Source organism: Leptonychotes weddellii, chromosome 3 (assembly GCF_054177405.1).
Source record: "Leptonychotes weddellii isolate Sample4059 chromosome 3, ASM5417740v2, whole genome shotgun sequence".
NCBI classification, from domain to species: Eukaryota; Metazoa; Chordata; class Mammalia; order Carnivora; family Phocidae; genus Leptonychotes; species Leptonychotes weddellii.
The window spans coordinates 57,637,447-57,664,489 of NC_138371.1; the positions used below are offsets into that span (position 1 = coordinate 57,637,447).

At 37.8% G+C, this 27,043-nt stretch overlaps 1 protein-coding gene across 3 annotated transcripts in view; it reads right to left on the minus strand.

Moving 5' to 3' along the window:
* CERS6 (ceramide synthase 6) overlaps nucleotides 1-27,043 on the minus strand; it is a 299,128-nt gene that overhangs the window by 25,658 nt on the left and 246,427 nt on the right. For all 3 annotated transcript variants that reach the window (XM_081814251.1, XM_081814252.1, XM_081814253.1), the window contains exons 7-8: nucleotides 24,153-24,281; nucleotides 21,291-21,397 (exon numbers count right to left, since the gene is read on the minus strand). In XM_081814251.1, coding sequence (XP_081670377.1) covers nucleotides 21,291-21,397; nucleotides 24,153-24,281 — 236 coding nt within the window. The remainder of the gene's footprint in view (nucleotides 1-21,290; nucleotides 21,398-24,152; nucleotides 24,282-27,043) is intronic.

Sequence of the window (27,043 nt, forward strand, 5' to 3'; positions counted from 1 at the left end):
AAAAAAGCCATTATGTTTTTACACTTATAGTTAATATTTTATTATATTGAGTAGTAAAATCACACATTATAACTGGCACAAAGAGGTCTGCGGACAACCGTGTGACTCTTCCACTGGAAGAAGTTCTCCAGCGTTCGCTGGAGTGTGGTCATATCGCGAGCTATCTGGATGCCATGGGTATGCTTCCGTGGGGAAAAGAGCTCTGAAAAGAGCCTGGGTGGCTCAGATGGTTAAGCGTCTGCCTTCGGCTCAGGTCATGATCTCAGGGTCCTGGGATCGAGTCCCGCATCGGGCTCCCTGCTCCTTGGGAGCCTGCTTCTCCCTCTGCCTCTCTCTCTCTCTCTCTCTCTGTCTCTCATGAATAAATAAATAAAAATCTTAAAAAAAAAAAACAAAAACTAATGATGTAATGTATAGTGATTAACATAATAAAATTTTAAAAAATGTATTAAAAAATGCTTTAGAAAAAGCTTGGAATTAAAGTGAGGAGGCATTATTTGAGCTTTCTTCTGGCCCCACATAAAATGTTAATAGAATATAGATGTCTGGCTAGATCTCTGGTTTCAACGTATGGTATGAAGATGATTTTAGGTGTGAGATCAATATTTACTAGTTACGTATTTATGTGAACATGTGTTTTACAAAATATAACTAATCCTTTTAAAAAATTTTTCAATAGTGATACGAGATATAATAATTCTTTTTTTTTTTTAAGATTTATTTATTTGAGAGAGAGCCAGCACACAAGCGGGGGAGGGCAGAGGGAGAGGGAGAGACTCTCTAGCAGACTCCCTGCTGAGCCCAGAGCTCGATGGAGCTGAAATCAAGAGTTGGACGCTTAACTGACTGATCTACCCAGGCTCCTCAAGATACAATAATTCTTTCAAAATAAACTGTAAGTAAAAAGAACTGAGTCTACTAAAGAAAACAAGCAAGCAAATAATAATAGTATGTGGTTCTGGCACAAATCATAGTTTGTCAATAGTGAAGGTTTAGGAAACTTATAACTAGCTAAAAGCATGAAATTCTATAGTTAAACTGAACTTTGCCTTTCCTCAGTTGTAGGGAGAAAAATTCTCAAGTTTCAGTTTTCTGTAAACCTTTGTCATTTATTAAAGTGAAAATTAAAGGAATATACAAGAGAACTTAATCATGCTTATTTTGACATACCCTAGGCATGTGTACTGGAGGTTATAATTCTCTGTAGTCTATGTATTATAAAGCCATTTTCTGCTAGGAAAATCATTCGGAATTGGAATGACAGCATTTTATTTTTATTATTTTTTAAAACCTTTTTTTTTAAAGATTTTATTTATTTATTTGACAGAGAGAGACACAGCGAGAGAGGGAACACAAGCAGGGGGGAGTGGGAGAGGGAGAAGCAGGCTTCCTGCTGAGCAGGGAGCCCGATGTGGGACTTGATCCCAGGACCCTGGGACCATGGCCTGAGCCAAAGGCAGACACTTAATTGAGCCACCCAGGTGCCCTGGAATGACAGCATTTTAAAGATGATAAAAATCTCATGGTGTTCTATAAAACATCATTGTTTCTAGGTCTTTACCCTCTAAACAATTTTGAGAACCACTGAGTTAAAATAGTGGTTGTCAACTGGGGCTGATTTTGCCCCCAGGAGATAATTGGCAATGTCTAGAGACATTTTTGGTTGTCATAACTAACTGTGTGTGTGTGTGTGTGTGCGTGCACACGTACATGCTACTGGCATCTAGTGGATGGAGGCCAAGGATACTGCTCAACACTGCATCATGAACAAGACAGTCTTCCACAACAAAGAGATCACCTGGCCCCAATGTCAGTAGTGGTGAAGTTAAGAAACCCTATTGCAGAGTTATGTTTGTGAATGACTTATGAATAACTTGATCTAACACCCAAGAGTGAATGTCTAAAATGATTTTGATGAAAGTTTTAAATACCTACTTCCAGATTTATTTTCAGAAAGCAATGGGGGGAAAAAGACCTCACAGAATTTTAACACACATCCACCTCTCCATTTTTAAAACTTCTCCATTTAGTTTTTGAGAATAAGTGGGTTGGAAAAGCACGTAAATCATCATGGTATAAATGCCTACCTTCAGTTTATAGGTCAGCTCAAGATATCAACTTCATCGTTCCAAGTGTTTTCCAGTTTTTATGGCAAAGAGCCTCCATACTTATGAAAAAAGTCTCCTCACTGATTATGTTGGCATCCATGTGGGTGGGAGAGAGGGATAAGTCTGCGACCCTAGTCTATATCCTCAACAGCCCCCTGGTGCCATCTTGGGCATCTTATAGAGAGTGAACACATTCTCACCTTGCTTTATGATATACTGGGTGGATGGTAAGCTATCAGCAGGAAATCAATTTATTTAGCCTTCCTACATCTCCCTTCCTTTCCTTCTGAGCTCTGTCAGCCTAGAAAAAATATTTCTTAAGTGCAACTGATGACAAGGTCTCACTAGTATTTCATACACTATGCCCAGAAACAATTTTGGTCCAAGGATCAAATTCTTAGAGGCCTGAATCAGTCTGATTATAGATGTGTTCATTCACATTTGATCTAAATAGAAGAAACAGATTAGGGTATGACCTCCATCTTACCTCCAACACACATAAAGAGCAGACCCTCTTTGTATAAACTTTAAGGAAACAGAAATGACTGAGGTGGGTATAATAATTTATAGGCCTAAATCTACTATACCCTCAATTGAGTTAGCTACTGATTTTATATACTTTTTTGCAGGGGTGAGGGGAGAAATTCATTAAAAACATTAGATAACATTGAGTTGCATGAACATTGAGAGCTGTGAATGAGCCAGGCACAGAGCTGAATAGTCCTGTATTGACTGAATAACCAAAGGGCTACACTGTTCCAACGAGGAGGGGTGAAACGTAAGGATCAGTCTTGCCAACCCAAAGAACACATACCCGTTAAAGAACTGGTCAGTTTGAGCATAATGAATGTGCTTAAATACTTTGATCCATGGTTGGCTGATTTTTAAATCATAAGGCCTAATTTTTTTTTTTTTTTGAAGATTTTTCTGCTTTATACTTAAGGAGCTGAAATTCTACAGCGTCATTTGCCAGGATACTGATTATGTATAAGTGGGAGATTTTTTTTATCAACAATAAATGTCTTACCCTGTGAAAATAGCAGCTTGACTCCCACATTCATTTAGCAGCAGGAGGCATAAAATGGATTGGCCCTTTTGAATTATTCCAGAAATGTGCTCCAAATGCATATAGATAGATCACTAAATATAAAGCTAATTGCTTCTTTGTTTTGTTTTATCCTACTGCTAGGCAACTTTTTAAACCAAACTGTTTGATAAAGGATGGGCTCTTTACCATCACTGTTCTTCAGAATAAAATTAAGTTTATAAGAAAGCAAAGCAATGTGTGTTCTCAAAATACAATCTGATGAACCCTGTTGATGACTGAAATTTATAAATGACAGACTGCCAAACGCTGCCATTTTGATGTGTGTGGGTCTTTTGTTCCTAAAGGAGTTGTTCATTTGAATGCCTCAGTATTTATAGTGGTATTAGGTAAAGCAAGGAGGTGGGTCATTAAGATGTCCCTTGAAGAGAGAACTTCTATGAGCCCTGAGGAGTGCAGTTAACAGGCTCCAGCAGCAGTGCCTTCAGCATCTGCCCCACTGTTTGTGCTGAGGCCTGGGAGCTCTCTCTCAGCCAAGGGCTGAACATGCAGGGGCCTTAGGGGTTGCCCATTTCTTCCCTACCCAGCACTCCTCTCACAGGGAATCATTGCTCTGGAGCTCTCTGTTGGTCAGACCAAGGCTGCCAGGTCGACGTCACTGTTGGAAGTTCCTCCTGCCCCACTCGTGCTACCTTCTCTTTCTCTTTGACAGGCATAACCACCTAATAGAACTCTGGCACCCCGAACTCCACCTCAGTATCTGCCTCTCAGGGGACCCAACTGACACACATCATTTAGATGTTGCTACCAAAATGGGAAGAGGGAAAACCTCTATGCTACACTTTGAGCCAATGGTCAGTGAGCTACAAACACTTCTTGGAAACCTTGACCATCAACACTAACAACTCAGTTTGTATATTGTTTTGTGATTGCCCAAAATGGTGTATCTGCTCTGAATGGGCAGTAGCAAAATCCCCTTGGTGTTCCAAGCCAGTAACTATAACCATCTCCTGGAACCCCTAGAATTAATTCTCACACGGCTAGTAAGAATCCCAAAAGAGGATTAGCTTTATTCTCTGTCAGGCAATGTAGAAATTGGTTAGAAAAAGACTTTCATCTAACAGCAAGATGGGCTGCCTTGAAAGATATTAACTGCCACTTCCCCATGAGATTTGGGGGATTTAGCTGATTAACGGAAAAGCTCTTACAGGAAAGTGAATCAATGTAAACTCACTAACTTGAACCAATTGGTTACTTTCAAATAATGGTTTTCAGTTGTTCTGCCTCCGTGGACAGGAAAGCATGCATCTCTTGCATCTGGGTTAAACATTCTACTTTAAAGTATTTCCCCACTCCAGGCACTTCTCTGCCTGCCAAGGAAAGAACGGAATCTGTTAAGCCCTTCCCAATAGGAGGAAGATGGAAGGACTGCTGTTTCCTTCTGTGATAAACAATGTGAAAACACAAGGTAAACTCAGAAAGGAAAACAAAACAAAACAAAAATTAACACCATAAAGAAAATACAAAAGCCTGAAATACTGGATTCTTTCCTTTTCCTTGGTCCATCCTGAGAATCTCTGAACTTCCTCCACAGGTTGAATCTCATGGCCAGTCACATCAGCTTGAGTCCGTGACCCAACACACAAGCTCCCTTTACCCCTTGGCTGGAGGCTGGCCATTGATGCTGTAACAATCCCCACCTGTTCTACCCCCACTCCTTTGCTTGTTTTGTTCTAGTCCCAGGTTATACAGACAGGATTTAGAAAGTCAGAGAAACACTATACCTATTTTACATTCTGAGGGCCTCCTATTCAAAGGCACATTGCCAACAAGAAAGGGCCATTTAAAGTGAATCCAACAAACAGTCAACAAAACTAAAAGGCAACCTTTGGAATGGGAAAAGATATTTGCAAATGACATATCCGATAAAGGGTTAGTATCGAAAATCTATAAAGAATTCATCGAACTCAACACCCAAATAATCCAGTTAAGAAATGGACAGAAGACATGAATAGACATCTTTCCAAAGAAGGCATCCAGATGGCTAACAGACACATGAAAAGATGCTCAACATCACTCATCATCAGAGAGATCTAAATCAAAACCACAAGGAGATACCACCGCACACCTGTCAAAATGGCTAAAATTAACACAGGAAACAACAGATGTTGGCAAGGATGTGGAGAAAGGGGAATCCTCTTCTACCATTGGTGGGAATGCAAACTGGTGCAGCCACTCTGAAAAACAGTATGGAGGTTCCTCAAAAAGTTAAAAATAGAACTACCTTATGATACAGCAATTGCACTACTAGATATTTACCCAAAGGATACAAAAATACTGATTCAAGGGGATATATGCACCCTGATGTTTATAGTAGCATTATCAACAATAACCACATTACAAAAAGAGCCCAAATGTACACTGACCGATGAATGGATAAAAAAGTTGTGATACACACACACACACACACACACACAATGGAATATTAGCCATCAGAAAGAATGAAATATTGCTATTTGCAATGACATGGATGGAGCTCGAGTGTATTATGCTAAGTGAAATAAGTCAGTCAGGGAAAGACAAATGCCATATGATTTCATTCACATGCGGAATTTAAGAAATGAAAGAGATGAACATGGGGCAAAAAAAAAAAAAGAGCTACGTGAACCATAAAACAGACTCAACTATAAAGAATAAACTGAAGGTTGTTGGGGGGGAGGTAGGGGGGCTGGGTTAAATGGGTGATGGGGATTAAGGAAGGCACTTGTGATGAGCACTGGGTATTGTACGTAAGTGATGAATCACAAAAGTCTACTACTCAAACTAATATTACACTATATGTTAACTAAAACTTAAATAAAAATTTTAAAAAGGAAAAAAAATTTAAAAAATAAAGTGAATCCACTTAAAATGGAATGTAAATTTCATAGAAAATAGGTCAACCAAGATTTTACTTTGAGAAATGAAGTAAAATTCATGAAAATGAAATCTATTTTATTTTCTATTTAATCAAATTCAGGTTGTAAGTGAAACTATGTTCTAATTCTTAGAACTAAAAATGAATGAAGTGTTGATTGGGAGGGTTGTATAATTTTCTCCAAAACTGCATGGTAGTAGTATATGACCATTTTATAGAAAATGCACAATTATTTGAGGGCTTCAGCATTTCCCCAAGGGTCTCTCACATTCCTTTGAAATTCCTCTCTTTCCTTTTTGAAGCACCTATCATGTCACTATCTCTGCTGATTTTCCTTTTTCCAAGTGTTAAAAGGTCTTGCCAACTCCTCTTTGGCAATGGTTTTGGCATGTTTTGAGCAGAGCTCTGACATCACTTTCATTGACCTCATGATATCTTGCATATTGTATTTCATGTACAATTTCACTTGGCAACTGACTTGCATTGGTCTGGTACTCTTCTTTCATCACACTAGTTTGGTGAGGAAGGCACTAATGGCATGAGACAGGAATATTTGAGAAGGCACTAATTTTTTAATTGGTTAATTCATTACTAAATGATTTCTTGTCAGGATGAACTTTTCTTTCTTCTTATAACCCCCAAACTGCTGGAAACCAGTTAATAAAATCCCAGGTAGCCAAACATTTGGTACTTAACTTCAGTTGGTCCTTAAAGCTGCTGTACATTCTTTCAGACCTACGTTTTAAATTGGAAAATCTTTATCAATAAGTAATCTGAAGCCTAGAGATACTGAGTCATCCCAAGGTCAGTGGCATAGCCAAGGCTAAAGCCAAAGTTAGCCTGGTCCATGGCTTTATTCTTCAGACTGCCTTATTGATCCCCTGTGTAAAATGAATTAAAGCAGAGAACCCTAGGAGAGAAAATAGAAGATATATTTCTGTTCTTGCCCAAGATGAAAACTCGCTGTGGCCCTTGGCAAGTCACTTAACTTTTCTGGCTTTCGGTCTTCTCTGAAGTCTTATAGAACAGAAGATAGCTTGGGTTACTGGTTTGGGGTTTCAAGGACACCAGAATTTTGCTACCACCCATTCGGGAAAGAGATATACCAATTTGGGCAGTCACTACACAATACATGAACTGAGTCATTGATATTAAATGATCAAAGTCCCCGGGAAGTGACTGCAGTTCACTGATCATTGGCTCAAAGAACATGAGGTCCTGTCATTGCTCTGTTCTCATTCCCTGGGATCTCTCACCCAAATCCCAATGAAATTCTGTCTTGTCAAGTATGACCATGGTGTTCTTGTTAAGAAGAAACTATATCAGATATATGTCTCTGTCATGTGCACACACACCTCCATCCCAGTCTTGCATTCTCTTTTCTCTGTGCCTCATCCTTTAGAAGGATAAGCTTCCTACTTTCAGAATGCTGTCCTTCCACCTGGCTGTTAATCCATGAGAGCCGTCTTGCTCAGTTTTCTCCTGTTCTTTCCCCATCATCAGTATCCTCGATCTCTTCCTTTACACTGACTCAAGGAGTCATGGTACCTGAGAAGTCACCTAACTAGAACCAACAGTGGAAGCTTGAAAAAGCAGCTCTTTGAAAAACAGGAGTCTCTTCTTTAATTCATGGGTACCTCACTAACACCTACAAGCACTCTCTTTTCTGTTTCTAAAAGGAAGCACAGATGTCCGGCATTCTATAAAAATCTTCATGTGATACTGTATTCAATCTAATGATCGTCTTCTTTCTTTCTATACACTGCAAACTTCTTAAGCAAATCGTCTGTGTCTACTATGTCTTCTTGCCCACCACCCACTTGTTACCTCCCACCCCCTTAGAATTCCTTGTGGGGATCACTCTATGAAAATTTCTCACTGGAAGTCACCAACTCGCTTGTAATGTGACATCAGAGCATCAAGGAATTTTAAAATGTTAATAAAAATAAAAAGAAATTTTAGAGCTGGAAGATACTGTTGGTATTTATTCCAATTCTCTCATTTCACAGATGAACACATGTACAGTTCATGTGACTAGTATTCTCATTGGCCTTGATCTCCCTTGCAGTATTTGATATTGTAAATTCCTTTTTTTCTGAACAACATAGGTTAAATAAATAAATATTGTCAATCTGATTTTTTTCTGATTGGTTCAAAAAAAGGCCTGAGAAACCTTCCTGAGGATAAGCTACATCAGGCATGAGACAAGGTGACTATCACATGTGTGTTTCAATTCAGATTCTCAGGTGAGACCCCTATCGCCCCTCACCTCCCCCTCTAACCATTGATGTGTTAATTTACTTTCAAGTTGTTTTCATAATCATCAGAGGCTTTATTTATTTCTGAAAAAATTCAATATAAATGTGCTTTGTCTCTCTTCTCTGCTGGAGTTCCATTGCTTATACCTTAGAACAAATATCTTTTTTTTTTTTTTTAAAGATTTTATTTATTTATTCATAAGAGACAGAGAGAGAGAGAGGCAGTGGGAGAAGCAGGCTCCCCGCTGAGCAGGGAGCCCGATGTGGGACTCGATCCCAGGACCCTGGGATCATGACCCGAGCCGAAGGCAGACGTCTAACCATCTGAGCCACCCAGGCGCCCCTTAGAACAAATATCTTGTTCTTCTACTACAAGATATTCATTTGGTTATAGGATGACTCTACTAACTAATATACCTTAACATCAAACATTTTTTCTCCCTTTTCTGAAATGAAGTTACATCATTTTTTATTGCCAAGAAGTTCTCAGATGCAGAAACAAGAAGGAGCAAGTCATCACTGCCCACCAGAACAGGGACAGGGTGTTAATTTGAAGAAGGAAAACTAACCTCTCTTCCCACTCTGCTTAGAGGAAAATAGCCTGGATCCATTCTCAAGTGGTTTGGAAATCTACTGGCTATTTTCAAAGTGCTTAAGATACTGGCCCAGGGAACCTATCCTGACCATGGTTAGAAATGATGCTGTGCCCATTTTAGACTTGTTTGTAGCACCAAGACTCCCCACGTACAAAAAGTGCCAGCAAAATACAGTTTTAATGACTCAGTTAGCTTTTCATGCAAATACAATGGAATTGCCTTAACTGAAATCTCAAAGCCATTAGGGGCATTTTTGAAGAAAATATATCATTCAATCTTACTCCTTTTGTAGCAGGCAGCAATCAATAGTCTCACTACTTTTTAATTACTAAAAAGAGAAGCCCCATAAACTCATGGAAGCAGCTGTTGTGATATTTGATAAGAGTAAGCAAAAGTTTCATTATCTGATATATATACAAATAAAGTATATCTCTATATGTACTTAAAATAGAAGTATCTATAAATATTTATCTATGATAAATACATATTTATGGGTATAAGTAGTTTTTAGATAGATATATAAGATATATTTATATATGATGGAGCACCCACTTTATTTCACCTTTTTGTGTGAGAAAAAGTAGGCCAGAAGATAAAAATAAGCAATGATCCTAGTTGTGCATGCAGTTATTTTCAGAATAAGGCAAAATTTCGTCATCTTACCCAAATCTTTGAAGGACAGGTAGAAATCAAGTTAAAAAGAAAAAGAGAAGAGTCATAAGTCAGTATGTCCAGTGTGGGCCACTCAAAGTCCAGTCTCCTATATTCTATGCCTGAAATAGAACTTGTCCCAAACTCTAGCTGTGAGGGATAGCATGTCGGGGTGGGCAAGTTATGGTAGGGGGATTAGTGAGGATATGTGGGCTCAAGAGAAGAGGGAATTTAAATAAGCATTATTCTGGCATTCAGGATATTTGTTCCTGATTTTGAGAGAAAGAAAACAGAATGATACTCTATTATATTGAAATTAGTAAACAAGTAAACAAACTACCTGCCTGGGGTGAATGCCTTTACGAAAGTGAATTCCAAATGAAGACCTAGAATAAATCATAGAGATCTACTATAAGATAAATCAGCACACTTACAGCATACCAGGTATAGAGCATGGCCCTGGGCATTTAGAAGGAGAATGAGACATGGTCTCAGCCCTGTTGGAGCTCGGTCTTGAGTGAAGGGTGACAAGGAAATGAATGATTAGCAAACAGCAGCATCAGAACAGTGCATCAGGAAAATGTCATGTGACGGCTACTGAGAGTAGGGGACTCCAACATCTAATTAAATGTTCGAATGGGATGAGGGGGACACAATTTGAAATACATGCAATCATATGGCCAGGAACAGAAAAAGGGGTCAAGCTCCATGAATAATTCATGACTGAGAGAGATATTAAGCTCTGTTTCTTCTGTACTTTGCGGCAGCAGCTTTCACCTATTTTGTGAAGCACCCAACTTATTTCTGGAAGATATTATAGATGTAATGTATAAGGAGAGGGTTTTGACCCTTTTAAATAAAGTGCTGACTTTGCAAACTGTGCTTTTAACATAAGGTAGTATTTGGGGAAGAGAGGTGATTTAAGAGACTTGCACACAAAGAAGAATTCCTTCAGTGCTTCATGGTGGCTCCTGAATTGACTGAATGGGATGTGTTCACATGGCCCTTTAATACTAACTTAAAATATTCACTGCTTTCCCAAGGTGTTTGCCCTTCAGCAGTAGACAGGAGATAAAACACCCTTATATGTCCCTGAGATTAGAACAAGAACAATTTGGTGGACTAACATCTTGATTAATGGAAATATTCTAGTTCATGATCTCTTTATTTTGTTTTGTTCAATTATTATTAGTCAAAAAGCCTAATAAAAGTCACTGAAAAATATTTTACTATTATCTGATGGTTTATAATCTGGTACTGCTTCAAGTTAATATCCTGTGATTGCAGAGCACTGCAGGAAACAAGTTAGGAGACTAAACTGGAACACAGGTGACCCAGAGGACTCCCTGGAGGCTATTTTGGGAAATAATCCCCAACATTTCCTTATTTGACTAGCACACACTGCTGTGCAGGAAAGTTAGAGTTAACAGACTATTCCATCTCATTACATACATTTTACTACATATACATTTCAATTAAAAAGTAATCTAAAAATGTTAGGAAATTAAAATACTACTTCTTTATTTCTCAGAATTTTAGAACATTTGGAATTGTTTCTAGCTGGCCATTCTTACATGCCACTCAAAAATGAAAGGTATTCAGAATCCTTTTTTCAACCAATTTTTAATAAATATTTCAATGAATGCTTCATACAACATTTCATCCTAACTACTTAATATATAACTCAAAGATCACGATATAATGTATTAGCAACCACAAATCAAATTAAATATTTATTTCTTGATGACTCTATTTAAGGCAAGGGTTGGGGCTGTGTGGGATACAAAGCAGTCTAAGACACCAGGGTGTGTGAAAATTAGGTGTGGGTTTGTATGCGGTCCATTCAAAAAAAAGGAAGTTAAGACAGCTAAATTGGGTTGGGTGCAAGTTGCTCTAAGAGATGTGGAGTTTGTTATGAATTTGAGGTTGGGTACCTCACCTGACACCGATATAAGATGAGAAGTCCCTGATGGTGACTGGGCACAACTGTCCAGGGCCCTTGGACAGAATTAATTACCATGTCGGGACAGTCTTCAATGTGCACTTACTCACCTTCTTTGGTGATCCCATGGATGGAGGAATGATGCTCTTTTTTTTTTCTTTCTATTTCTCCTTCTCTTGAACAGTTGTTCCCTCCCTACCCTGCGCTGAAACCTCTTGACCACTTCTTCTCTTTATGCCTCACTTATCAAGAGTCACCGTGCCACACATCACCACCCTGCCCTCAACCAGGCTCCTAGTCACCGCTTGCATTTTCAGTCTATTTACTTGTGCTCTGATTTTCCTTATATATATTTAACTCCTCTATTTCCAATTCTTGGACATTTAGCATTCTCCAAGCATTTCCGTTCTATTACCTGCTGTAGACAAAGGCAGATAATAACAACTGCACAATTCTGTTTCTATAAATTCTGTCTGAGTAAATGATTCAGTGGCTGGAATCCTCCCACTTTTGAAAGTTACTGAGTCACTGCCATCTTTGTCTTCTTTGACCAGACTATTCTGTATCATAAGGAAAGACACATGTGGGCTGTGAAGTTTCAGTCGTGATTGCACCAAACTGCATGGGAAATTCTAAAATTTTATTTATTCATTTAAGAAATATTTATCGATGGTTTTGCAGTGCTGGATGTTCCTGGGCTCATGACCTAATCAATATCTATGTCCCCAACACCCATACTGTGCCTTTCACACAGCAGGCTCATTGGGGAAGTGCACTGAAGAGATTTACAAAGAATAAATGGCTCCTTGTCTATGAGGAATTTATAAAGTGTTTGCTTCCTTGTTGTAAAGACATAAAAATTTAAGTAATAAAACATGATAAGATACATCCCCACAAGAAACAGGATGATTCCAGGGATGCCGCTGACACTGCGGTTCCATCTCCTTGACTACACTGCCATCCCAGAGATGACATTCAGAGGTATGGACAAGGTTCTGAGAATGAAAGGACACAGCCAGGGTGGCCTTCACCAATGGTGGCATAGAGCCCTACGCACCAGGATTCTGCAGGGAGGGTTTCTGGGATGGCGCAGGTACTGGTCTAGACTGAGAAGTAGGCAATGGGCAGGGACAAGGTGGTCCAGAGCCGAGCTGTTGAAAAGGGACTCAGCATGGACAGAGTGGCCAGCTGGCAGGAGAGATCCAGGGACCACAACAGGGAGGTGAGGGTAAGTGCTGGAGGAGAGAACCAGCCTGGTACACAGCTGTACCTTATCATAAGAGAATTGAAAGAGCTGATGTAGGTTCTTCATCTGTTACAGGATTTTCCACAGAGCATCACTCTCAAATAAGTGAGATTCTCGATCAAATAGAATTTGCAAATCTCTGGCCCTGGCATTAGACTTTATTACAATACTCAGATATTTTTTTCAAACAGATGAAATGGCCATATAGAATTTTATGATACTTTGAACAATCATATCTTTTTTAAAGATGCATTTATTTATTTGAGAGAGAGTGAGCACGAACATGAGGGGCAGAGGGAACAGAGAGAGAATCTCAAGCAGACTCCGTGCTGAGCAGAGAGCCCGACACGGGGCAATCACATGACCCTGAGATCACAACCTGAGCCAAAACCAAGAGTCGGACGCTTAACTGACTGCACCATCCAGGTGCCCCAAACAATCATATTTTTTTTCTCCTTCTCCCAGCAAAGGGTTCTCTGCAGTGATTGGGAGGGAGGAAAGAAATGCTTAAGACATTAATTCTGCACAGAGAGCATTATTAGGATACTGCATTTGTTGTTGTTGTTGATTCAAGTCACAAAAGGAAAGAGCTTACTTAATTGGGAGCAAAATCTGCCCATCTCACATACAGTATTAAGAATACCTGCATGTTTTTTGTCTAAGGTAGACAATACTTCTAGAGAACATCTAAAGGCTGAATATATGTAACACATCACTCCCTCCACTGCATTTTTTTTTTTTTTTTTACTAATTCTTAATGGCCTGGCCCAGGAGTTGGCAAACTTCTTCTGTGAAGAAACAGCTGGTAAATAATTTAGGATTAGCAGGTTATATATTCTGTCCCAACTACTCAAGCCATTGTAGCAGAAAGCAGCCAAACACAGTATGTAACAAATGAGCAAGGCTGTGCTCCAATAAAACTTAATTTATAAAAACAGGCAATGGGGTTGATTTGTCCTACAGGTCATAGTTTTTTGACTCCTGGTCTAACCTTTTAATCTTGAAATTATATAAAAATTATTATGTTCACATGAAAAGAAGCAAAACATTGCAAACACATTATTTTCATCCATCTCTACCCAACCTTATGAAGGTATTAATTGATGCCAATACATGTATTATTAAAAACATACCAAAATACCTAATAGCCAAAATATTTCAGATTTCATCACTGATCTCTAAAATATATTTAATACAGACCAGCACCAAGAAAATCTGTCAACGGATTCTAGAAAAACAAAAACAAGAACCCAGCTTCTCCAAATTTGTGAACTCTGAGACATATCTTATATCTTATCAGATATTCAGAAAAGCATATAAGCCACGCTACTTTGGTAAAGTATGTCTTGAAAACAAAATCAGAGAAGATGATGATATTCCCATACCATCTGGATGAATTTCATATCTTATTATGGAAAACGATAAAAGAATGATCTAGGCTCTTCTGTAACATTTTCTTCTTTTTAATTGCAGAAACTTTCAGAGAGTGCAAATCTGCAAATAATTCTCCTACTTTGCAGGACAGAGATGCACAGAAAACCACCTTCTGAGATGTGACATGCTCTGTCTGAGTAACAGCAGACCACTGAAGGTTCATATTTGACTCTAACCTTCCCATAGCCAAGGGGTTAGCATTTGGTGGGACATGAATGGAGATGTGGAAAGTCATCATTAGACCACAGGAAGAAGTTCTGGCAATTGTGGTATGCTCATTCATCGCTGGATAATGATCTGTCAATCTGTGATTCGTAGGAAAGAACTAGCCTGACATTTACTTGCATTTTACGAAATCCTGTGAGATTCTGTGAATAGTAATGGTCACTTCTCATGGCTCAGGATCAGTATTGTTGCTTAGAATTTGCGGGAATAAGGCAACCTGATGCATATCCAATATTATATGCTCACTGACTACTAAAAACAGAAGTGACTGAAACAAGATCATCTGAATCTCGTAACTGGAGAGCGCATTTTAAAATTTTATTTCAAAAGTGTCTATGATTATGATTCTTAATCTAGACTAGTTGGAGGCTATAAAACGTAATAAAAATTTCTAGCTACTTGGCCATAATGGGAATTTCTCTTTCTCTTTTAAAGATTTTATTTATTTATTTATTTGTCAGAGGGAGAGAGGGAACACAGGCAGGGGCAGAGGGAGAGGGAGAAGCAGGCTTCCCGCTGAGCAGGGAGTCCAATGTGGGACTCGATCCCAGGACCCTGGGATCGTGACCTGAGCCAAAGGCAGACACTTAACTGACTGAGCCATCCAGGTGCCCCAAGGGGATTTCCATTTTTAATAGTAATAGATTTTTTTAAAATCATTAATATTTACAAAGTACTTTATAGTTATAGAACTAAAGCAGTATTTCATTTGATCCTTAACATTTCCTGGTAAGGTAGGTGGAATAGTTACTATTATTCTTATTTTCCTGATGGGGACATAGATGTAGAGAAATTAAACACCTGGTCTTCAGACACACAGGGAGGGGGAGAACCATGACCCAAAGCAAGTAGTCTTTCTACTGACTGCACCATACTACTTCCCTGTCAGGATCTATGTAGATTTGCCTTTTTTGTTTATATTCTATTGTATGTCTGGGGGATGATGATACTTATAATATGGTGTCTTGGCTGGGCCAGAATGATAGAGACAATCATTTTGAAATTACTCTTTTTTATGTAATAACTACCAAAAATGTATCTCATCAACAGCTTTATGGTCTTATCCTTAAAGAAGATAGCATTGTATTGGAGGAAGAACAACTGAAACTTAGTAAGTACTTGCCGAATTGAACTGATGTCAGGAGAACAGAGTCCAGAGAAATGGGGTAAATCATTGACTAAACGAATCAGTTTTCTTTGTGTAATAAGGGAGAAACTGCCCCTATTTACTTCACAATGATTTAAAAAGCTCAACTAAGAAAACAAATGTGAAACTGCTTAGGATGAAAGAGTACTTCATGCACCCAACAAATACTGAGTAGCCATTGTGGGCAAGGCATTGTGATGCATGGTACAATGATATTGGGCACAATCTACTCTGTACCAGTTGAGTTACAGCTTTGTAAAATAGGGGAAACTGTTAGGAATTTCAGGGATTACATAGAAATGGAGTTGAGGAAAGACAGATGCAGATCAATGAAAATGGTAACAGCTTACAATGATGGGCTTAACCTCAAAAATGATAAAATCACTGATTGTCCAACCACAACATAAAGGCTAAAATACATAGACTTCGGGGCGCCTGGGTGGCTCAGTCATTAAGTGTCTGCCTTTGGCTCAGGTCATGATCCCAGGGTCCTGGGATCGAGCCCCGCATCGGGCTCCCTGCTCTGCAGGAAGCCTGCTTCTCCCTCTCCCACTCCCCCTGCTCGTGTTCCCTCTCTCGCTGTGTCTCTCTCTGTCAAATAAATAAATAAAATCTTAAAAAAAAAAAATACATAGACTTCTGAGTAGATGCAGTAACGTGAAACACATACCCAATTTCAAAGATATGGTGTGCAAAAAAAGAATGCAAATATTTTGATATTGATTACATGTTAAAATGATATTATTTTGGATATACTGAGTTAAATAAAACATGTTATACAAAAAGATGTCACCTCTTTCCTCTTACTTTTTTAATGTGGCTACTAGAAAGTTTAAAATTACTGTGAAGCCTGAGTTATATTTCTATTGGACAGTGATATTCTAGAAGGATGTATTGTGGCCAAAGGAAAAATCTGGGCAGTGTATGATTCTGAAAAGGCTAATCATGGTGGATGCTGTCTTGGTGAGACACGGACTGAAGACACAAGAGAGAATGAGCCAAGTGTTATTAAACCCACAAATTACAAAAATTCTGATGGCTCATGTGGGAACACAAGTATAGTCAGGAGGAACCTGGAAGATATTGCTGAGGATTCCAAAATAAATAGACTGAAAACTAAACGAAGTAGAGGGCACATAGAATAATTTTGTTTCTTCTTTCACCAGAAGCACAAGTATTTGAAGGAGAATGAAGTTTATAAAATGCTTGTTAGAACTGAAGTCCAATCTACCTCCAGCACCTTCCCTCCAGTAGCCACTGACTGTTTCACACAAGAGTCTCCATGTAGTATAATGTAGTATAATGCTCTATTTAGCTGACAAAGCTCCTTAGTACACTCAGCCAAAGTATTTAACACTGATAATCCAGTTATCTTATTTACCTCCAGAAAATGTTCAGAAAATAATTTATAATCTCTAGGGCCCCCCAAATTATAAACCAGAAAATTATAAACCAGAATTATAAACCTATCAGGGTTCAACTGCAAGTGCCCCAAGGAGCACTGAATTCTCAGTACCCAGCCCCTTACTGGTTGGTTACACAGTAAGTACCCCAAAAATATTCACTAAACATATTTTTTAAGATGGTGGTATATTGAAGGTAAAAGTCGACACTTAAACAATACAGAAAAGGCAAAGACTGGAAATTTTAGGCTGATAAGTTCACGGTTGCCGATAGATAAATCAGATGGGGGTGAGTGCCTAGAAATGAAGAACCAGAAGCCAATAAAGGTCTCCTAAAATCAAGTTATGCCGGTGGGCCTCATATTCTTTTTAACCCTGCTTCTACATGTGCAGAGGATACCGTAAACAAGAGAGTAAATTCTGCTTTCACAAGAGTAAATTTCGACTTTCACAAGACCTTTGACAAAGTATTTGATTACACCTTAAAAAAATGTGGGGACATATAATGTATTATTTGTTTCAGAGGTACAGGTCTGTGATTCAACAGTCTTACACAATTCACAGCGTTCACCATAGCACATACCTTCCCCAATGTCTATCACCCAACCACCCCAACCCTCCTACCCCCCACCACTCCAGCAACCCTCAGTTTGTTTCCTGAGGGAAAAAAAAAGAAGATAGTAGGAAGGGAAAAATGAAGGGGGGGAAATCGGAGGAGGAGACGAACCATGAGAGACTATGGACCCTGAGAAACAAACTGAGGGCTCTAGAGGGGAGGGGGGTGGAAGGGTTAGCCTGGTGATGGGTATTAAAGAGGGCATGTATTGAATGGAGCACTGGATGTTATATGCAAACAATGAATCATGGAACACTACATCAAAAACTAATGATGTAAGGGTATGGTGATTAACATAACATAATAAAATAAAATAAAAAAACAAACAAACAAAGAAAAACAATACAAGATTTGGAATCAGGAATGGTAACAAGTCCAGGGAATAATGAAGGCAAAGACCAAGGTGTAATTTAATATACAGCATTGTGTCTGAATAAACTAATGAATAGTGAATATTTATAAATAAAATTATTTACCTATAAAAAAACCCCAACAAAACAAAACAAAACAAAATGTGGGGAAATAGGTATGATGACAGAGCAGTTATGAGACAGTAATAAGTAAAATCATAACGACAGACTGGTGGTTGAAAGACAGAGGCCAACCCAAAGAGATTCTTCAGTACTGTACCAGGAGTTCCTCTGGGTCAACTTTTTTCTTCAGTGAGTTGGGGGAAGCATGAAAGGCATATGCTTATGTAGCAGAAAGGTGGGAGGGATAAGTGTGGCGCTGGATGTAGTTCAGAAGACCCTAATTGGGCTAGAATATTTGAAAACAGCATTATGAATAAATGCAGTCCATATAATTAGGTATACAAATAAATCATAATAGAAATAAAAATGAGATAAATTTAGGATGAGGGAGATCTAGTCTGGCAGGAGCTCAGATGTTTATCAGATCACTGACAGTACAATGTCAAAGTTGCTTACAGCTAATGCAATGGCAAGCTGCCTTAAAGAAATGTTTAGTTCTGGGGGCCCCTGCATGGCTCAGTTGGTTAAGCTTCTGCCTTCAGCTCAGGTCATAATCCCAGGGTCCTGGGATCAAGTCCTGAATCGGGCTCCTTGCTCAGTGAGGAGTCTGCTTCTCCCTCTCTCACTCCCCCTGCTTGTGCTCTCTCTCTGTCAAATAAATAAATAAAATCTTAGAAAAAAAGAAATGCAGTTCTAAATAAAACTTGTTTTTAGTTCTCTTTTTTTTTTTTTTGTTTTTAGTTCTCTTATACTTTGTACCAGGCAGTCCACATTTGGAACACCATGATGAGGAATTCTCAGGAACAAACAAAGGAGAGCAAACAACAGGCAGGAATAATCGAAGGGATTAAGGATGCTTTCTGATGAAGAGAAAGCCTACAGATGATATGTTAGAGACCTTCACGTTCTTAAGAGTTTTCAGTTTGAAGTGACAGGGTACACTTAGTCTGTTCCCAGAAGCCACTTTTTTGAGGAGGGAAGGGAGTCACAGATCTCCTTGAGAATCTGCTAAAGCCATGCACCCTCCCCTCCAGGAAAAAATACACACACAAATATGCTTTTTATACCGTTTCAGGGGTTTCTAAACAGATTAAGGACCTTTAGTTTATAAGTTATAAAGACCCAGGTTTCTGTTTCATTTAAGAAACCATTTCTCCTTCAACCTCTGAAGCAATACTCCTGGACTAGGGAAAAAGAATTCTTATCCTGGGCAGAGGGGATGGGAGAAGAATCTGGAGCTGGTGATCTGTAGTCCCTCCCAATTCTAGGATTTCCTAATCTAAAAGGAATTTTTAAAAATAATTTCACAGTATTAAGGAAAACATTTAAAACACTATTTGCTATTGTTATTCACACTGTAATTTTAAACATTAATGATACCCATTACACTCTAGGAATTGGAAACAAAGGTCATCCAGGCACTAATCCAACTTCTTAGACATATCTGAAAAAGATTTCATTCACTAGATGTACCACTACGATGGCATCAAGTATATAAATTATCTCTTGTATTACAAACAATAAAATATTTCTCTCTGCAAGTTGCCTCTTGAAAAACTTGGCCACATGCAGGGGCATGGTAGTAGAAGTCCTACGACATTTGCAATGTAAATTCTTGCTTTGTATTTGGTTATAAGGGTTTTTCTAAGTGGCTAGCTTTTGGCATCATCACAGGACATACCTATGAGTTATCTTATTAGTAGCATTGCATAATTTCTATATTCTGCAGTCTACGTTCTAGGCAACTGATTGCTGTTTAAACCTAAAGAGCTTTTTTACACATTAGCTGGAGGGGAGGAGAAGGGGTACATCTAATTTTAATTCTACCCTTACAGGGAAGTACGCAAATCCAAGTACTTGAGAGTGATGCTTATTTCTTTAAAAGTCAGGTTCTCAGAAATCCTAGGTAAGAAACCTTTCTATTATTCTCTGGAGAAATATGTCCTGGACTTTGCTCTCCTTACTTCTATTTAAATTCTTACCACTAAGTTCTGTTAATAATCTTGAAAGACACACAATCCTGAATAATTACAGATATATTATATGCAAAATTACATGTGTTTCCTACCTACAAGCATATAAAACTATACTGAGGTATTATAAATGCTTGTTGCTAACACACATGTTGCTTCTTGAAATAATTTTCATAATAAGTCAGTGTCCAAAAGGGCTGAGAGCCTCAAAGAGAAGGGGTGTGTGTGTGTGTTTCTGTGTGTGTGTGTGTGTGTGTGTTAGTTGTTTATGGAACTCCAGTGATAGACATACTCCCTTAAAAATCCCAACTCTATAATGGTTATTTTTCTACTGGGCCAAGTTATTATTGCATCCCTTCATTTCTCAGCTTTTTTCAATTTCCATTGCTTTAATTTCCCATTCAAATCAATTTCTTAGAATTGAAAAAAAATACGACATCAGTGGTAGACTTTAAGTGATACAGAGGGCTCATTTCTTTTTTAGTTCAAGTAATAGCCTTCCAGAAAAACATATTAATGACACTGGACCTTATTTTCTATAGAAAGGATTGTCAAATTCCATCAAAATTGGTCATATTATTTCCTTAGCTCTTAACAAAATAAAAGACCCAGACATTAAGAGGCCATAGGGAATTTCAGGGGTTAATTTCAGGTTATACTTTCCATCTGTTTTAGTTATAAATACAGCTGATGAGGAGAATTGCATAGGACATGGTACTCAAACTTCAATGTGGAGCAGAACCACCAGGAAGGCTTATCAAAACACAGACTGCCAGGACCCAACTCCAAAGTTTGTGATTCAGCAGGTCTGGTGGGGAGGGCCCAGGAAGTTGCATTGCTAACAAGTTCCTTGGTGATGCTGTTGCTACCAGTCTAGGGGCAAGGCTTATATACACCCTTGGGACAGGAGGATCCCTGATAATATAACGGGTTGCAACACCATGTTTCCTTTATTTATTCAAACTTTCATGGTTAAGGGTTTCTGATTCATACTCTAGACTGGACCCCAAAATAGCGGACGGCTTTCTGTGGTCTCAGGACCTCTGTCAGGCACATCCTTCTCTAACTATCCTACGGAAAAGATTAGTAAAGAGTACGGTATTTCTGGAAGAAGAAATCAAAGCCATTTCTTGAGTCCCTCCCCCACTTTCTTTAAACCTCTTACTAAATATTTGGAATGAAATTCAAAAGCAAAATAGCTCGTAAAGCTTATCCGGAAGGGGTGACTCTATTGGAAAGAAGACTGGCATACTCACCAGAGAGGAAATATACCCAGTCGTGTGGTGATAAAAACCATGGCAAACATAACAAACAGAAGATCACAAATTTTCTGAAACTTGGCATAATTTGCCATTTTGGCAGCCTATAAAAGGAAGGAGTGTGATATATTAATTTAGTTAAACTGGTAACAGAAAAGCTTCTTTCAATATGCATGCGTCTCCTATAAGATATAACTTACCAGATGCATAAAATTCCCTGCTACTTTGAAATGTCATACATCATGCATCAGTATTTATAAATTACCCATAAGTTGAGTGAAATGCAACATTAGCTATAAGTAAAACTACAGACTGTCACAGATTTAATAAAACATTCAGCAACCTGAAAAATTCAATTATATGGTTGATCTCAGGAAAACAGAAAAATAAGAAAATTCCTGCATTATAGATGATATTAGCATGGCAAAGACACCAACACAGGAATTTGGCATAACAGGCCAAAGTAGAAAGTACTAGGTAATCCTTTAAAACTCTAATGAGCCCCAAACACTAAGGCCACAAACTTTATACAGATTATATGGAGCCTTTCTGCATTGTTTTCTTCTTTCTACTTAGAAGGAAAGGTTCTCCTTAAATAGGCATTAAGGGATATTCTGGGGAGACAGTTTCTTGGCTTAGTCTCATAAATTTAGAAATAAAGAACACATCAAGATCATGTTATTTCAATGAATCCATTTAGGTATAATTGTCAAAGTTACATTAATGGATCATTTTCTACATGAAAGTCACTAATGTTCCAAGTGTCTGTAAGAATTACTCTAATAATTCATGATAGTAACTTAAGTGACCATTTTTTATATTATAAATTAGGGAAGAGATTACCTCCCTTTCCCTACCATCTACACACTTTTTAACAGATGATTCTAAAGTAACAATAGGTGACACTGAAAAGATAATTTTGCTTGGTCACCTCTTTTTACATTTTCACATAAAATTCACACGCACCCACACACAGGGTTATAAATTGAAGATGTCTTGCTGAATTCATAACATTATTTTCTACTTCTTAGAAAGTTAAATTAGCTGAGTCAAACCTGAAAGGACTGTTGACAGTATCCACAGAAGCTACAATTCTGTGGCTTTAAGTAAAACACAGAGCGATGAGAGAAATGGATTACTAAGAAAAAATATCTATTAACTGAGCAGAAACCAGGATTATGAACTTTTCATTTCATGAATACTTTGGGTGTGACATCACGAATTATAGTAAGAAAGAAAAAAAGCATCTTCTACTTCCTTCTGCCTAGGAGGAGAAACTGTTTTTCTCTTACATTCATTCAACAGTATTCAATAAAAAAGTATCAAACATGCAATTTTTCTGAAATGTGTAGGTCATAGATCCCACTTCAAAGAGTTGATAGTTGACATATCTCATTATTTGGATATTCTCAAGCATTATTGTATAATGTAAAGAAAATCCATGTGATGAAGAATATTTGCTTTTAAGCCACATGACTGGCATTTCTGGATTGTTTTTCTTTTCTGGGTAAAAGTGATAGACAAAGATTCAACCAGCCATTTCCACAGACATTAAAGTTGGCAGATTGTACAAGATTAATTTGAAAACTATATATTGCTGTATAAATCTCCACTTTAAAGTATACTTAGGATTTAACCAAATGATAACTGGTTTACAGGAGACTGCCCTTATACAACTATATTTCTCTTTTAAAAATATGCTAAACAGAGTTTAGCTTGAATCACTTAAAAATCATAGTGCCACACTATCATCTGACATATCTAGCCCATTAGGACTGTTTTTCTATTTCATAGTCTTATAAGGAACAGAGTTTTTAATGAAGTGCTATATATATTTCAAACCTTAATTAATCATCTTTATAGTAGATTCAATTTTATCATGTGGAATTTCTGCTTATACTGTAATAATAGATCATTATTTGAGAGCACCTCTATATTCAAAGTGACAGTATATACTTCAAGGGGCAGAACTGTGTGGACCAACAAGAATAAAAACTTAGAATACAGATTCTAAGACCCATTTCTACATGAAATTTGTAGTCTGGTAAGTTTATCTTTCACCAGTTACATAAATTTCTTAACATAAAGTAAAAAGTCTTTTATTCAATTATATAACACTATTGGGTGCGTATCTTCAGAGGGGCCATAAGTAAGAGTAAATACCACATCAAAATATTCCTGGGGATTTTATCTTTTGAAATATGCTTGAAGCATTTTTCTTTTTCTTCTTTTTTTTGCTACTTTTATAATCCTAAATGATAATGGTTTAGAAAGTTTATCAAAATACAACCAATATTTCCTCAAATACTCTTTATACTTACACATGTAGAGAACATAGTTTTTATATTTAATTTACAATTCATATACACTTTTTTCACTGTAAAAATACTAGGATATTTAGTATTTACATCTACTGTCAATAAAAACTGTGACTACTAATTAATGTCATCAGGATGTACAACAGTTATTAATAACTAAATTGAGTTGTATGTACTTCACAGATATATCAGTGTGAAACTTATAACACCAGAAACAAAACCTTTTCAAGTAGTGATTTTCCGATTGTAAAACATTCATTTTCTTAAGTGTGGGATAGTAAAGGTTTTCATTATTCTACTAATAAAGAACGCTAAGATGATGAACATGCTTTGTATAAAAATGTACGGACTAAAGTCTCACTTTTACCAATTTAACTTACAAAGAAACACTTTGCAGTTTAAAATCAGTCATATACTATCATATATCAGTCATATACTATCTTCCCCCAGTGCCACATAGAATAACATAGAAGAACTGATGGTCTTGGGGATTTCCTGAATTCTAAATTTCAAACTCTTAAAGATGAAAGGAAACTTTTACCTCTAGAAGAGCATCAGCTGAATCATGAAGACAGAGGACCAGGGTCCCTACTCGGGCCATATTGTTGACATATGAAAAGGAAATCAAGAAAATAGCTACAAGGTGATGCAGGAACATAATGCCAAAGTCCTTGAGGAAGGAAAAACACAGCCATGTTAGGTCTTAGAGGATAGCAATGTTTCCATTCATCTCTTCCATTATTCAACAAATACTTCCCAAGGTTCTTAACGGATCCAGCACTGGGGATACTAAAATGAGTAAGATGTATTTCCTACCCTCTGGGAGCTCACTACAGAGGGGCAGAGGCATAAAGGGGACCGGTGACTACGGAGAATGTCATAAATGCCGGGACTAAGGCCAGATCATATGTAAACCAAAGAATTTGAAGCTATGGGAGAAATCCTCAGAATTTCAAGCAAAGAAAGGCATTACTTGGATCTCTACTTTAGGAAAATCCTTTGGGCAGCGGCGCAGGTCCAACAGGACCACTTCTCAGACTACCGTGGCTGGGGATCCTGCATCCTTCCCCTAGAATATGTCCATTGGGATGGTAAAGTAAGAATCTTACACAAACAAGCCCTAAATTTTAAAACAATTTTACTTGTCCATAGTCATTAGAAAAAGAAACTGGCGAAAGTAATGATAAATTAGCCACCTTTATTTCAGTCAATTTCAACGGAGCTGCTGGTCAGCCCATGTGAAAAGACCATCTTTCTCTGACACTGATTTATCTCCTGGCCATCTGGACATGGTTTGTTGTGATGCAGAATTTCTGTTGCTTGGATATACAGTCTCTCATTTACTAATATTTTTACTCTTATTTATTTTTTAAGATTTATTTATTTACTTGAGAGTGTGCATGCACGGGTGGGGGGAGGGGCAGAGGGAAAGAGAGAATCTCAAGCCGACTCCCCGCTGAGCTCAGAGCCCAACACAGGGCTTGATCTCACGACCCTGACACCATGACTTGAGCCAAAATCAAGAGTTGGACGCTTAACCAACTGAGCCACCCAGGTGCCCTTTATTCTTATTTATAAATCTATTTCTTCCAGAGTATACTTGAACTTCTCTGGATTTAAATGCCAAGATTAGCCCTAGTGGTGATCTACTTGAAGCCTTAGAAAAATAAAGCTATTCATGTAAAGATAAATAAATTAGCCAAAATGAAAAGCATATTATGAAACTGAGAAAGAGAGCAAGTATGTGCATATGCTCTTTATTCAGTAGCTATTGATGTCATATAGTTTTGGATTTGAAAGGTCAACCTCAGTGACTTTTAAATGGTTTTAAAACATTTAAGCAATGGCCTTTGTTTAGATCCTGAAAGCAGCTAATGATTATCCATAAGTAATGAAATATTGCTATTAGGTCCTTTGCGATTTATTTCATTGTATAGTTCCCATACTGAAAAAATTTTCAATTATTTGGTTTTATTTTTTAATTTTTTAAAAGATTTTATTTATTTGAGAGAGAGAGTGAGAGAGAGTACAAGCAGGGAGGAGAGGGAGAAGCAGGCTCCCCGCTGAGCAGGGAGCCTGACGTGGGTCTCGATCCCAGTACCCCGAGACCATGACCCAAGCCGAAGGCAGCTGCCTAACCAACTGATCCACCCAGGTGCCCCAATTATTTGGTTTTAATATATATAACATGAACCTACAAAGTTATGGATATTTCTACTGTTTAAATTCCTGTGATACAGAACTCTTAAAAATGTCTTTTTATGTTTTATAAAATTAAGCTTTAAATGGCAATGATGAAATAAAGTTAAATTTGTATGTTTTAAAAAAAACTCACAATGTTTCAGTGGTTCTGTATACACATGACTATATCCAGAGGTTACTTTTCTGCCTTGGAAAGTGCCAAACATTTACTGATAACCATACATATTGATTTATTACTAGGATAAACAATGCATTAGTGTCCTAAATAAGGTCAATTTATAGGGTTTTTTTTTCATTTTTTTAATTAACATATATTATTTGTTTCAGGGGTACAGGTCTGTGATTCATCAGTCTTACACAATTCACAGAGTTCACCATAGTACATACCTTCCCCAATGTCCATCACCCAGCCACCCCCTCCCTCCCATCCCCCTCCACTCCAGCAACCCTCAGTTTGTTTCCTGAGTTTAAGAGTCTCTTATGGTTTGTCTCCCACTCTGGTTTCGTCTTCTTTCATTTTCCCCTCCTTTCCCCTATGATCCTCTGTCTTGTTTCTCAAATTCCTCATATCAGTGAGATCATATGATACTTGTCTTTCTCTGACTGAAAGTCAGACAATTTAAAGAATGCATTGCAACTATTTCTCTTCTTTTCAACTAACCTAGTCTCCAAATTCACCATGTTCTATTGATGGTGGATACCACTGTTGGAAAAATCACCTGTCTTCTATCAGTCAATTCCAACTACCCACAGAACTATAGAACCAAATCTTGCAAACTGTTGACCTACAACTATGGTCCTTCCTTCAGAACCACATTCACCGCACAGTTTTCAGCTCACTGACAGAGAGAAATAATGATCATGCTATTGAATGAGTCTCATGAGTGATTATGTACAGACTCAACTTACCAGTTTTACCTACTTCTGATTTTCTGATGTTCTTGTGGTGTCTAGGATTTTCCTAAATCATTAAAGTTGGACAATACCAAAATTCCTTAGGTATACAATGAAAATTACTCTGATAATGTTTTCTCCTGGAAGGTGAAATCTCTTCTCTCCAGGCTCTTATCAAAACTTTATTAGGTTCCAGTACCTGGAGTATCATGTTCTACCAAACAAGAGCTACTTCAAAACAATGCATCAAGTGAAACTAACCTACCAAACAATACTTTAAACTGTTTCCTAAACATAAGTAAATGAAAACATACAGCACTTAATCCAATAGTTCAG